The sequence below is a fragment of the Oncorhynchus kisutch genome, linkage group LG30, assembly GCF_002021735.2.
Source record: "Oncorhynchus kisutch isolate 150728-3 linkage group LG30, Okis_V2, whole genome shotgun sequence".
NCBI lineage: Eukaryota > Metazoa > Chordata > Actinopteri > Salmoniformes > Salmonidae > Oncorhynchus > Oncorhynchus kisutch.
In genome coordinates, this window is record NC_034203.2 from 12,155,279 (window position 1) to 12,168,758 (window position 13,480).

A 13,480-nucleotide genomic window follows, 5' to 3' on the forward strand; every position below is an offset into this window, starting at 1 on the left:
TCTTTATTTCCAAAACACAATTCAACACAATCACAATCGCTTTATTGTCTTTCAATCATTTTAAGCATATTTTAACACAGGCTTAACATCTAACAAACAATTTGTACTTTTTTAAACACTTTTAACATTTGCCAGGGCCTGTTCTTACCTCATATCCCAGCGATAATGCCTGGCGTCATTCCTGGGAAAGGCTTAACATCTAACAAACAAGTTGTACTTTTTTAAACACTTTTAACATTTGCCAGGTCCAGTTCTTACCTCATATCCCAGCGATAATGCCTTGCATCATTCCTGGGAAGAAAACACTTACATTTGTTCAACTTGCCATTGTCTTAATTTACCCCATGGCCATTGGCTCAATTTACTCCAAGGCAAACATGTTTACTATACTAGCCCACACAGCTACATGGCTGCACTTTCATGCTAGGTTTAGGACCTCAAATTGAAGCTTATAGAGACCCCAACTGATGCACAGAACCATCTTTAAATGATCTACTTTGGTTTAGATGCAAGCATCATGAAACCTCTAACACTTTAAATTAATTCGATTTGTTGATAATCCTTTTTATGGACCTAATTTGTTTACCACTTTTTTCCATGTAGTTTCTTCCTTCACATACTCCATGAAATGATAACCTATTCATAAATATTTTGTCAAATTATACATTTTGTGTATGGTTCCAAAGGCGGTTCAATTTACCCCTATGGCTCAATTTAATCAACTCTCCCATATGTATAATCTCGTCCCCAGCGCAGGTCAGCTGTGGTGGGAGGGAGTTTCCAATTCTTGTAAAAAAAAGAAGAAGAAAGCTATTAAGTAATCGGATTAAAGGGATTCTGGTTCAAATAGGAGGCCTGGACAGCAGTCATGCATTCCGTCGCAAGTGAACAGCGATATCGGATCTCCTTTGCCCATTTCACCAGGAAGTAAGGAAACTAGAAACACAGCCAATATGCCAGTTGATCTGAATGGGTATTGGAAAATGATCTCAAATGACAACTTCGAGGAGTACTTAAAGGCCCTCGGTGAGTTGTTACAGCATTTTGGGGGATGATTCGTTTAAGGGGGACTCCAAACTTCAGTCAAATGGATGATGCGCAAGGATATTGCTGCTCCATACGTCGAGTTCCGTTGCATCAGGACCACTGCGCCCTGCGGTCAATATTGAGCTCTAGGCATTAATATACCTAGCTAACGTTATGGAATTTAGTATAGTTCAAAAGTGTGTTTATTTGAGCACGGGTGTAGATACTGACATATTGCTTGCGTCATCTAAAATAATGGTTTTGAAAGTGCTGCATATTTACAAAGTATCCCAAAAATAGCGACATTGCTGGTATTAGATCCGGTTATGGCCTATACAGAAACAGAGGTCATGAAAGGGATGTTAGGCTATAGATGACTGTAGCCTTCCTGCTCCTCAGTGTTAATCTCTCTCTCTCTCTCTCTCTCTCTCTCTCTCTCTCTCTCTCTACTCTCTCTCTCTCTTCCCTTTTTTGGGGACCCATCACACAGATGTAAATGTTGCCATTAGGAAAATTGCCACCTTGTTGAAGCCTGACAAAGACATCAATCACGATGGTGACCACATAGTCATCAAGACCCTCAGTACCTTTAAGAACTACAACATGGATTTCCATGTTGGCAAGGAGTTTGAAGAGGATCTGTCAGGGGTGGATGACAGAAAATGCATGGTGAGTTGACAAAAACATTTCCATCACACATTCAGTTGTTGTTTTTTAAAAGGCTATCAAAAACGTAGTTCTGGAGACTAGAGATACGGAACAAGGATTCATTTTGATGTTTCAGTAGTGGTTTGTCATATTCCCTCTAGTGTGAGATCCCAAATGGCCGTCCTTATGTGTGCTCATCAATATTTGATTGAGGTACCGCTGCGAACACAAGGGGCCTTTAGTTGAGGCTAAGGGGGAAGCAGTAGATTGCTGCATTAGAGAAGACACTGGTGTCCTTGAAAACATATAAGGGCTTTTCACACTACTGAGCCGAACAGAGCAGAGCCAAACCTAGCTGCACTGAGCTGGCCTAGTTGGGCATCCACCGTAGTTGCTGGAACTGCTGAAAAGGACAATGTGAAAACGAATAGATGTTTAGTCAGGAGATCTGAGAAAAACTTGTATGATACAATTTTTCTTCTGATAAGATTTTTTTTCTTCCTGGGACCTGATTAGGATCTGCATATTTTTCTCTCCCCAAAAAAGAACAGCCCTTGTAAGCCTGTAGGCTGATTTGTTTCCAAGCCCATAAACCATTACCTTGTGGGCGGCTGCAAGTACCATCAGGGAATGGAACTCCGTTATTGGCCACTGGGCTATATTCTGTATTGTTGTAACTTACCATTTGTGAGACTTTGCTATACCTATAACTTTACGACACCTTTATGACTATTTATACAGTTGAATCCTAACTTGTTTATGTAATGAAAGAGCTGGTGTGTATAATATATGGGAATTATTGAATATATACTGTATAGTCATTATTACTTAAAGCAAAACTGGACCCAAAAACTATATTTAGGTATTTGTTTCATTAGTCCATTGTTGACATAGTCCCAAAAAGTTTTCAAGATATGTAACTTTCAAAATACAGCGGGTGAATTCAAGTCGAACCACCTAGCCTCCATCTCCCATCGAATCGTGGTATCTAAAGGGTTTCATTCCTATGCTGTGAGCTATGAGCTACAGAGCTGTCTGTCCTCAGAAGACCCCTTCCAGAGCAAAGGGTGAGGGAACAGACTCCTAAGCCAAAAAGGACACTGAAATCGGGAGGACGCTCAGAGAGGTGCACCGGAGTAGTGCGTTATCGAACAGCTGACGGCCTACGCAGAGAATCCTCGGAGATCGTCCCCACGTAATTACATCATTACATTCTGACCCATAAGAGCGGCAGTTTGGGGCAAGGCTAGGGTTAGAATAGCATAGCTGACAAATTCACCCAAATGTATATTTCTCTTGTGTACTTTCTTTTTTCTCTCTCTTTTGAAATCCCCATTGTGGGTAACACTCGCCATAGTGTGTTGGCCCGTTATACTAAGTTCTAATCAATAGCCTATAATGTGTTTTGTCTATGTGTATCTTTTATCATCATTTTAGCTTTTTAGTAAATAAATATTAAACTAAGATTGGTGTGGTATGAACTCATTGGTGAGACCCGGGTCAGTGCAGATACACGGGCTATACGACGTTCAGAACAAGATTGTAGAGGCTACTGGTTAATTCGCAGCTGTTGTAAAATCAATATTCTGATATTCTTTGAGTTCATTTGGGAAATAGAAACTCAATAAAAACTCGTTTTCCCATGGTGCCCCAGGTTAATGGGTTAATAATTGTTTGATTCAGTTAATCACGCAATTAGAAACTTTAAACATTCGATGAACAACAGTCTTCACATGAACTAATGCAACGTCACGACACATGCGTCTGTCTGTAAGTCTGTAAGTTGTTATAGATTCCTGCACACTACTGTGTGTGTGTTTGTGTGTGTGTGTGTGTGTGTGTGCGTACGTGTGTGTGCGTACGTGTGTGTGCGTACGTGTGTGTGTGGGGGTCATGCTCCTAATTGCTAATTGACAGTAGAATGCATAATGTTGTCTGTCCTCTCTCTCTGTAGACCATTATCTCATGGGAGGGGGACAATCTGGTGTGTGTGTGTGTGTGTGTGTGTGTGTGTGTGTGTGTGTGTGTGTGTGTGTGTGTGTGTGTGTGTGTGTGTGTGTGTGTGTGTGTGTGTGTGTGTGTGTGTGTGTGTGTGTGTAGACCACTATCTCATGGGAGGGAGACAATCTGGTGTGTGTGCAGAAGGGAGAGAAAGAAGGAAGAGGCTGGACCCATTGGGTGGAGGGGGATGAGCTTCATCTGGTAAGAGAACACATTCATTCATGGCATTTGAATGCAAGTCTTCTTCCTCAGTTCCTGATTTCACTTTTTGTCACAACAGATCTCAAATCAGATGAACATGTAAGACAATAAATAGCACAGATGAAAAACATTTATTCAAAGCTTTTGTGAAAATATAGCTGGTTTCTGGCTTTGGTAACCTCACAAACAAGATTTTAACTAAGTGTGGACCACCAGGGCAAATACTCCATGACAAAATTCCTACACTTTGTGGATAGAATTGGAGTTTAGGGACCCTCAATAAAATAGTATCTTTGTAGTGCACCTCTAGTGTACCCATACATAAACATTAGTAAATCTACTGACCTCGACAATGACCACCGTATGACCACTTTCATTACCTTGTCATTACGGATTTTCATTGCTATGATTATTGTCATCAAAGCTGAGTAAAAGGCATCTGACTGCCAAATTATTTAGTCAAAGTGATTCTAACAGATGTTCGCAATTAGTAGCCATGAAATTATTCATTAGCAGAGTGGTTCCCTGGAGTCTCTAAGCCCAGGAACACTGAACAGCAGCTGCCTCTGCTGGTTAAAAATATAACTGCAAGTACATGTGCTTTGCCTTTGGTTTTCTCCATAAAGGAGATTGATTACTGTGAACATTTTTGACATCTTCACAGCTGTTTACCTCAATTAATGAAGATAGGGTGGTATACAAAAACAAATAAATAATGGGATTTATTAAAAATCCTGTTTAATCTCTCGATGGAACATAATTTTACCTTCTGTTTACTCTGTGCAGGAGCTGAGAGCTTGTGGAGCTGTGTGCAAGCAGGTCTTCAAGAAAACCTAAACCAGCACTGGAATTACAGAATGGCGCACCCTACCAGAGCGCTCAAGAGAGACACAGACACAAACCAACCCTGTGACAAAGAACCCTCTAATACACTCATCCATCCATCCACCCATCCATCCACCCGCCCATCCAACCATCCATCCTTCCATCCTTCATTCCATCAATCCTTTCACATTTCTTTCCATCATTCAAACTATCCACGACAGGGGTGATGTATCTGTCGATCACTTGTACTGTAACTCTCCTTTGATTGCCATGTTATAGGTGTGTGGATACATTAACACTGAAGTACGTGTAGTAGGCTTTGTGATTAGTGCCTCAATCTCTAATGGTGTCCTGAGTTTACAACTGGGGGTGAACTTTACCAGTAGGAAGGAGGGTTTTAGTAGAGTAAAAAAGAAAATGAGTGTGAGAGAGGTAAAGAATGAAAATGAAATGGAGAGGCAGCAGAAGATGTGACAAATAGCTACCAGGCCTGTGCAGCTGAGTCATCATCGTCGTCTTAGTAGAAAACTTTACGAGTACTAACGTGTTCAGGAAATAACAGCAGACTTTGTCTGTTTTTCCTCAATTCATTTGGGAGTGTCCCCTTGATAGGAAAAAAATCACTCAATAAATGAATCTCAACAATGTGGTCAGTCTGTGAGAGTTTTTGTCTCTAAAAGTGAGAAAGCAAACAGAAACGCTTGTCTCGCATGTGTTTCTTTCACCAATGTAAAGTCAACTAATATTTGGGCCATGAGAGAAGCAGCAAAGTTCATTCAAACACAATATTTTTTTAAATATAAAAACATCTGTAAGTAAAGAATACAAATAAATACAAAAAGATGCTGTGATCATGTAACCAGGAAAACAATAAAATACAATAAATAATTCATTTACAATATGTAAATTGTTGCTCTTGTTTTCCTTAATAGGATGTCGGTGGGTGGAGCCGGGAGGGTCATCATTGAAATGGGACACACCTGGGCTCGGGTGTCCCGGGATAAATGCACCACTTCCCCATTCATTGAGGAGACTCTCTCCATGCAGACACTGATAGATTTTTTTTGTGTGGCCGTTTTGTTTGTTTACTTTGGCACCTTTCAGCACCCCTCATTATCACATTTATGCATGAGAACACCCGCTTACATTACTGCCTACACACACACACACACCATTGTTAATTGTATTTAGTTTACTTCAGTTAATAAATATATTTTGTTATTCTTTATTGCCATGTTTTCTCACTAATTGTTATGAACTTCGAGCCGGGTTTGTGACAAGTGGGGGCTCGTCTGTGATCATGAGGTTGGTTCCTAGACATTTTAGCGCATAGCACTTTGTTGCATTATGGAGGACTAATACTAGTGTCGTTGGGCTTACTAGTATGTGTTGTGTTTGGAGGGGGGTTAATGTTTGAGAACTCTGTAGGTGCTTCATAACTTTTGCTGCAGCTTTTGAGTTGTATTGTTTGGTAGGCCCAGTGTTTGTTGCCTTTGCTTGGTATACTTGCTACTGTGGTGGATTGTTTGTGTGCTGTGTTGGAGAGAGTACATTGGTTAGTTTCCAGGCCCCTGCCCAGGCTGGAAACTCTTGCTCTACTCACTTTTGGGACATTGTCTGAGATGAGTACAATTGGATGTGGGCCATTTGGATAGGGTAGTGACACTTGCTACCTGGAGCTATAGCCTTTCTTTTTTCCCTATTAGGCTTAGTGACGTGTTTCACTTTGGAATATGTTGGGCATGGTTATTTCTGTGGCATCTATGGACTGAGCAGTTGTCTTGGGGGCACATCTGTGGCTTGGGGGAAATCTGCCAGCATATTGTTTTTTTTCCCCCTTGCCAGCTGGGAACAGTGTAATTACCCACTGCAAATCCGCACGATGACTGGGGTTGAGTTATTGTAGGTTTTGGGGAAGCTCCATATATCTCATCTCTCTTCTGTGGTACCCAGTGTGATTTGTAATTTCTCTGGTCTGGTGTGCTCAGCAGAGGAGAAGAGCAATAATTTTTGTATTTACTTGTGACTATGGTGTCTTGAGTCAAAGTTCATTTGCTTTTCATCAGAGGAACTGTTAGAATTATGTACTAAACAGCTGTTGAAGATCGCTGAACACTACAAGGTTTAAATTAGTGCTAAACGTCAAACTGTGTTAGGTTGATATTGAAAGCCAATCTGATGGTGTGGTGTTCTTGAAATTAGCAGTGGGACAGCCTCTGCCGAGGACTCGCAGTCTCCCTGTCTCGTTACAATGGCTGCTCCATGTTAGTCTTTTTGAACAGCAGAAATGACTGTATGTTACAGCTAGAGCATGATCGTGTAAAGTATGACAAAGAACTGGCATTTAAACAGGACTTGGAGCGTGCTAAAATCAAGAGCAGCTAGAGTTGGTTAGGGAAGGAAAGCTCTCAAGGGGTCGCTCTTTCGGTCATGCCCCGGACACATTTGTTATTGTTGGGAACTTACGGTTGTTGCCAGAATTGAATGAGGACCCTGAGACATTATTTTCCTTGGTGCTGGTTGCTGACACGCTATCTCGCTGTTCCTAAATGTCCACGTGACTGACCTGTCTTGTTTGGTATTGTCCTGTTCTATCGCTCCTGTATGTTCCCTTCTGGTCTTGTTTTTGTCTTTTCAATTAAAGTTTGCTTCCTGTGTGCAAAGGTTGCTGAGGTCTGGGGAGAACAAAGTTGGCTGGGGCAAGTGGAAGTGTACCCCCAGTATCAATTTGGGATGCTGGGTCAAATTTGTTTGACTGGTATGGTGTTTCTTGTTGAGCCCTAGTTTTATTGGGGGGGGGGGACCCTCCCTAGTTTTATGGGGGGGGGGACCCTCCCACTCTGCCGATTCTTTGCTCTTGTTTTCCTTATTAGGATGTCGGTTGGCGGTGCCAGGAAGGTCGTCATTGAAATGGGATACACCTGGACTCGGGTGTGTGCCAGGATAAATACCTCTTCCCTATTCATTGAGGAGACTCTCTCCATGCAGACACTGACAGATTTTGGTTGTGGCATTATTGTCGCTGTTTACATTTTTGGCACCTTTCAACACCTTATCACATCTATGCACACAACCACTCACTTATGCTACTGACTACACGCACACCATTGTTAATTGTGTTTAGTTTACATGAGTTAATAAATATATTCTGTTATTCCATATCTCCACTTTGTGACAAATAAGTGACTCATTATTTACCATGTATTTATATTGGGCAAAAAATCTGCAACACAACCAAAACAAAAAGCAAATGCATCCAAGTTTGGGACAGCCACAAGATTGATGTATTCATTGCTACTAGTGTAAAGAACGTCACGCTCAGTGACTTCAATTTAGCTATTATGTTGCTAGATTTAGCAACTTTTCAGACTACCCTGCACCCTTTTTTTTTCAAACAGCACCTACCAACAAATGTAGCTACTTTTAAAATGTATTTGGAACTTTTAGCAACTTTTGAAGTGACTCAAACGCTAAAATGCACGCATTGTCACTCTAAATGAGACAAAGATTATTTTTTATCAGTCACAACACACGTGCCTGGCTGCAAAGGTGCATTAAGTGACGTCAGCAGCAGAGTGCACAGGCAGCAATTTCAGTAAATTGCACATTGTTGGCTACAGCAGTAGTACGGGTTCGACGAGCCAACCCCAGTGAATACAGTTGGTTACGAATGCTTGATCTTGAACAGAACTTCAATTAAAATTGTACAGCCAGGAGTCGGTACCTGAACAAATGATGGCGAGAGATGGCGGTCAATTTGAGGAACGTTATTGTGTATTCAACGTAATGACAGTTTTACAACGTCATCTGGCACTGGTCATGCTGCTTACCACTTCCTTCCTCACGTGATCGCCCTCCCTCGAGTGTTTTAGCCGATTGCACCACCTCAAAAGCTAGCTAATGAGAAGATGCAAGTGGCATCTCAGGATTAGGAGTACATTTCACACATCCCCTACATTCCCCCCTCAAATTTACTCAGTCAAGAGCGTGCAGAGTTGTCATCAAGGCGAAGGGTGGCTACATTGAAGAATCTCAAATATAAAATATATTTTGATTTAATACTTTTTTGGTTACATGATTTCATGTCTTCAGTTTTGATGTCCTCACTATTATTCTGTAATGTAGAAAATATTAAAAACAAAGAAACCCTTGGATGAGTAGGTGTGTCCAAACTTTTGACATAAAAATAATCCCCATCAAAATCCGCCAGTTTATGCTATTTAGATTGACACTCAGTAACGTTAATAGACTCGTAAGGGTTTGTCCAATAGCAGTCATGTAGGCTATTGTTATCCTCATCACAAACTGCTAAAGTGGTGTACTCGTTATCAATAGTGGTTTTTAACCGTGGTTCTGAGCACACCTCTTATCGTGCTTTTATGTTGAGGATTCAAAACGCATGTTTATTATAACGCATAAACTCTAAAACATTATAGGCCTGCATGTAAGTGTAACCTACATAAGAATACACTAATGACAGCCAAGTGTCTTCCTCATTGTATTTTCCATCTGCAATACTGCTATCTGCAGGGTGATAACGTGAATGCAAACTATTTCTACTGTTCACTTTGGATCATCCTCCTTGGGTGAAATAACACAGTATGTGACGAATGATTATAAAAATCTATATAAAACGTCGGCCTACATTTAGGTTTTACACATCCATGTAATATAGCCTATGCAATATGATTATTAGGCAATAGAAGTGTGTGTGTAAGGCTGAAATTCAATTCCTTTCTCATTTCAAGCTGTTGGCAGTAGACTACGTCCCTTTTCAACACACTAACACAATACACTACATGTAAATCAACATTTGGACCCTTGCCACAATCTGTGACAATTACATGAACTAGGCACTTTACACAGAGAGCAATTTGACCGGTCAGTCAAATACACGTGATAACACGGTTCAGGGTTTTCCAACTGGTGGTCCGCGTCCGAAGTTTTCTGAGCACCAAAAAAAAATCATTATTTAAAAAAAAAATGTATGGTTTGCACATAAAAAAAAAAGACTGTAACATCACCAGCATATCAGCTCCAAGTGATTTTTAAAATCTGTTCCAAAGTATTTCCACGCATAATAAAGAGATATGTGATCATATATAAATGTAAGTAAGGTTAGAAATGATGTTTTAGTCATACATATCTGTTTGGGCTTCTTGCTGTTCATTTTCAGTATACAATTCTTTTGTAATTATGTTCTGGCCCCCTTACTATCCTCTCAGGAAAAAATCGACCTGTGGCTGAATCTAGTTGATGATCCCTGGCCTAGTTGCTTTGATGATCAGAAAGTGCAGTGTGACAGGTATGTTAATTAGGACTACATCTACAATTTTAATTGGCTGAAAAAGCTGTGCCAATATGTAATCACTTCATCTGATGGGACCAGCTACAATTTACAGTATGTGCAAGTAAATCGAACATTTTAATTGACTGATACGCATTTTGTGCGTGAGAACCTGTTTAACTTTAAATGGTTGCTTATGTTCACAAGTATGTCCCCCTTCTGTTATCTATTAGCAGATACTGGATTTGCACATGTTGAACTTACTCAACCTGCATGCTCAAAGTTAAATAGTCTTTTGAGCAGAATATATGCAAGACACCAAAAATAATAATCTAACTTTAAACTGTGCAGTCCCAGTCGATGAGTCTCATTCTGCCTGTGTGTGTGTGTGTGAATTGGCACTACTTACTGTATCTCCCGATAGGCCTCTTCTATGACCGCTCTTCCCATCCCATCACCCCTCCTGTCCCCCCTACAGCCATAGCACTCAACTACTTTATCAATAGTACTCTGCCCTCTGCCTTGGCTGTTATATAAAGAGGCTGGGACACCGTGTACCTTCCCATTCTGATTCAGCCCAAAGTTCACCAGCCCACAGAACCAACATGCCTGTAGACTTCAATGGCAAATGGGAGTTGGAGAGCAGTGCGAACTTTGAGGATTACATGAAAGCACTGAGTAAGATCTTTCTTCATTATCTCTATGGATTACCACGATGGAATATATCATATTTTTCCATCCATCTGTAGAGAAGGGTGACAAGAAAAGGGGATGTACAAGTGCCTGTGCAAGTGCCTGTGCAGTGTGCACTACCACTGCCAATATATTGTAACTGTATAATGTGCAGGTCTATTGTGCAATATAGATAGTACTTTTCAGCAGTGTTAACTGAGAGATTCACATGGGGACCACCGTATTCTGAGGTGCAATATGTAACATGTATAGTGGTGCAACATTTCATGCCGGTATTCTGCTTTGATTGTATATTTTGCATAGAGCTAAAAGGTCAAGGTCAACTCAAGTATTGCTATTGTCCTTTTAGACAGCTTTGATGTTATAAACATGCGTATTATTTCCAGTTACATTTCTATTACTCAAATGTTACGTGTGATTTGATCCTTTACAACTTTTTTCAAGCTTTTACATATTTAACTTTTTCTTTTTTTACCACAGACATTGACTTTGCCACACGCAAAATAGCAGTGCAGCTGGCCCAGACCAAAGTGATCATCCAGGATGGAGACAAGTTTGAAGTCAAGACGCTGAGCACCTTCAGGAACTATGAGCTGATGTTCACTGTGGGGGTGGAGTTTGTGGAGCACACCAAAGGACTGGACAACAGGGTGGTCAAGGTTGGACACGTGGGCTGTATTCGAATACTGTTACAAAAGCATCCTTCTTGCTCTGTTTTTGGGATGTACATGTAATCACTACTGATCGCACATGATTAGCTAGGTGTAAGCAATGATTTATTACAATAAAAAGTCCAGTCACATGAACGATTACTTCAAATAAGGAAGAAAAGAAGGATGTGGCTTTAAACTATTTGAACAGATCGGTCCATCTCTTCCTCATCTTCCTCCTCCGTTTGATATTTTTCTACTTTACCGTTTGCTTCTTTTTTTCTGTCCTTAGATCTTGGATAATAGCATTTTCACTTTTGTGTCACAAATGTGGTTTCCTTTATAGCCATACATTGACAATTCATATCAATTTTGACTGTACCTTAACAGGCTCTTGTGGTGTGGGAGGGGGACAAACTAGTTTGTATCCAGAAGGGGGAAAAGGACAACCGTGGGTGGAAGCACTGGATCGAAGGAGACAAACTGTACCTGGTGGGTTAACATTATTTACTTAATTGATCATGTTGGTGATACGTTATAGTGTCGTAATAAAGAAATAGCAGTGTAGTATTTCCATCCTTAACATTGCAGGTAGAAATATGAATGTGGGCCTGAAATGAGTCCTTACTTTGCAAGACAGAAAACATGTTAGTGCTGCACATCAGACAGTCCTATACTTCTACTGTATCTCAATGTTCTTTAAACGTTGCACCTTCCTCATGAGCTGATGAACAGCATAGAGATATCGCCACCTGCAGAATATAAATGTGAAACTTATTTTACAGACAGGAGATTGCCATTCCTAGATAGCATCAAAGACGGCGGATTATAAAATTGACCCAAAAAGGCCTTTTAACAAGAAACTCTTTTGGTTTTTTTGTTTACAGTTCCAGTCTACTTAAGGGGTGGCTCCTCCATATGCACCAATGCGATAGCAGGTCTACTTAGTTCATTCTCCATGCTACCAACCAGAAAAAAAGGAGCCTATGAAATGTCTCACTTTCTCTATCATCTCTGGTAGCATATCAATGGTCCTTTCCTTAATTTGCACTGATCGACCAGGACTAACCTGTTTCTTCAAAGGGAATGAGATAAGGCGAGGAATGTGGCACCCCAAGCTCCTAATCCCAAACTTGATATCTGACCTCAGACTGAGATCTGACCTCAGATTTGTTCTCTCTGAATTCACAGGAACTGACATGTGAGGACAAAGTCTGCAGGCAGGTGTTCAAGAGAAAAGAATAGAAAGACAATATCTGGATATCAGTTGCTGGATTCATCCACTTTTTCATACCTTGTGTCAATATAGTAAACTCCTGCTGTTACCATTTAAACTTGTCATAACGGTTTCAAACTCACAAGCAAACCTGAATAAAGCATTGTATATTGTTCACTCTTCTAAGCCTATTGGTACTATATTTTGTTTTTTGTTGGGCAAATCTTCCTTAACTAATACGTTGTTAGTCTTTTCATACAAATGAAATAGTCATATGTTAGCCTATGACTTCTCAACGTTGACCATGGGAACCCACGTTATTGCTCAATTTCCCTCTGGCTGATCATTGTTTAGCCACTCAGTTGTATAGCCCAGTGTTTCTCAACCCTGGTTCATTGACCGGCGCCAGTCCGTGCGATGTGGCGTTCCTGTCGCTGAGATAGTTAACTTACACTAATGGAGTCAGTTTTACAGTGCTATTTTAATGTGAGTGTCCTCCATGGAGGAAAACCATAACTTGCTGGTCCCTGACACAAGAGGGACCATAGTTTGCTGGTCCCAGCTGACATAAAATAACTTTGAGAAACGACTACCTCATCAATGACAATCCGCCTATGGCCATTAGGTGATGATACACAGAGACGCCTCCCAAACCATATAGGAACATAAACCGGTAGGTAGTAGGCCCTGGACTACACCAGCTTTACAAAGATGAATTAACAATTTGGGCCATCATAGTGATTCATTTTGCCCTGAAAATAACACTGTCTGAACATGCTTGTAAACTGCAGTTCTTAATATGCACAATTTGTACAGTATATGCTATGTTTGAAATAATACTTTAAAAACGTTATAGCTAAACTGCAGACAGCAGTGCAGCTCAGGACACCATGGAAAAATGGGAGAAAAGTGCCACGCTCCAAAATGACCCAA

General features: G+C 40.6%; 2 protein-coding genes across 2 annotated transcripts; both read left to right on the forward strand.

The window, feature by feature from the left end:
* Nucleotides 1–836: 836 nt before the first annotated feature.
* LOC109875428 (retinol-binding protein 1) lies at nt 837–5,350 on the forward strand. Its single transcript, XM_020467776.2, has 4 exons — nt 837–1,026; nt 1,517–1,695; nt 3,775–3,876; nt 4,663–5,350. The coding sequence occupies exons 1-4, from the start codon at nt 954–956 to the stop codon at nt 4,711–4,713; spliced, it is 405 nt and encodes a 134-aa protein (XP_020323365.2). The 5' UTR covers nt 837–953; the 3' UTR covers nt 4,714–5,350.
* Nucleotides 5,351–10,529: 5,179 nt separating this feature from the next.
* On the forward strand, nt 10,530–12,733 carry LOC109875427 (retinol-binding protein 2). The gene is made up of 4 exons (XM_020467775.1): nt 10,530–10,666; nt 11,162–11,340; nt 11,722–11,823; nt 12,523–12,733. Exons 1-4 carry the CDS (start codon nt 10,594–10,596, stop codon nt 12,574–12,576), a joined length of 408 nt encoding a protein of 135 aa, XP_020323364.1. The 5' UTR covers nt 10,530–10,593; the 3' UTR covers nt 12,577–12,733.
* Nucleotides 12,734–13,480: the final 747 nt, after the last annotated feature.

What these genes read in the sequence shown, in the direction of transcription:
- LOC109875427 (XM_020467775.1), top strand. Translation starts at nt 10,594, where the DNA reads ATGCCTGTAGACTTCAATGGCAAATGGGAGTTGGAGAGCAGTGCGAAC. An exon ending in GGATTACATGAAAGCACTGA is followed by an intron (nt 10,667 to 11,161) that starts GTAAGATCTTTC and finishes TTTTTACCACAG; the next exon opens with ACATTGACTTTGCCACACGC. An exon ending in TGGACAACAGGGTGGTCAAG is followed by an intron (nt 11,341 to 11,721) that starts GTTGGACACGTG and finishes GTACCTTAACAG; the next exon opens with GCTCTTGTGGTGTGGGAGGG.
- LOC109875428 (XM_020467776.2), top strand. Translation starts at nt 954, where the DNA reads ATGCCAGTTGATCTGAATGGGTATTGGAAAATGATCTCAAATGACAAC. An exon ending in TGGATGACAGAAAATGCATG is followed by an intron (nt 1,696 to 3,774) that starts GTGAGTTGACAA and finishes GTGTGTGTGTAG; the next exon opens with ACCACTATCTCATGGGAGGG. An exon ending in AGGGGGATGAGCTTCATCTG is followed by an intron (nt 3,877 to 4,662) that starts GTAAGAGAACAC and finishes TACTCTGTGCAG; the next exon opens with GAGCTGAGAGCTTGTGGAGC.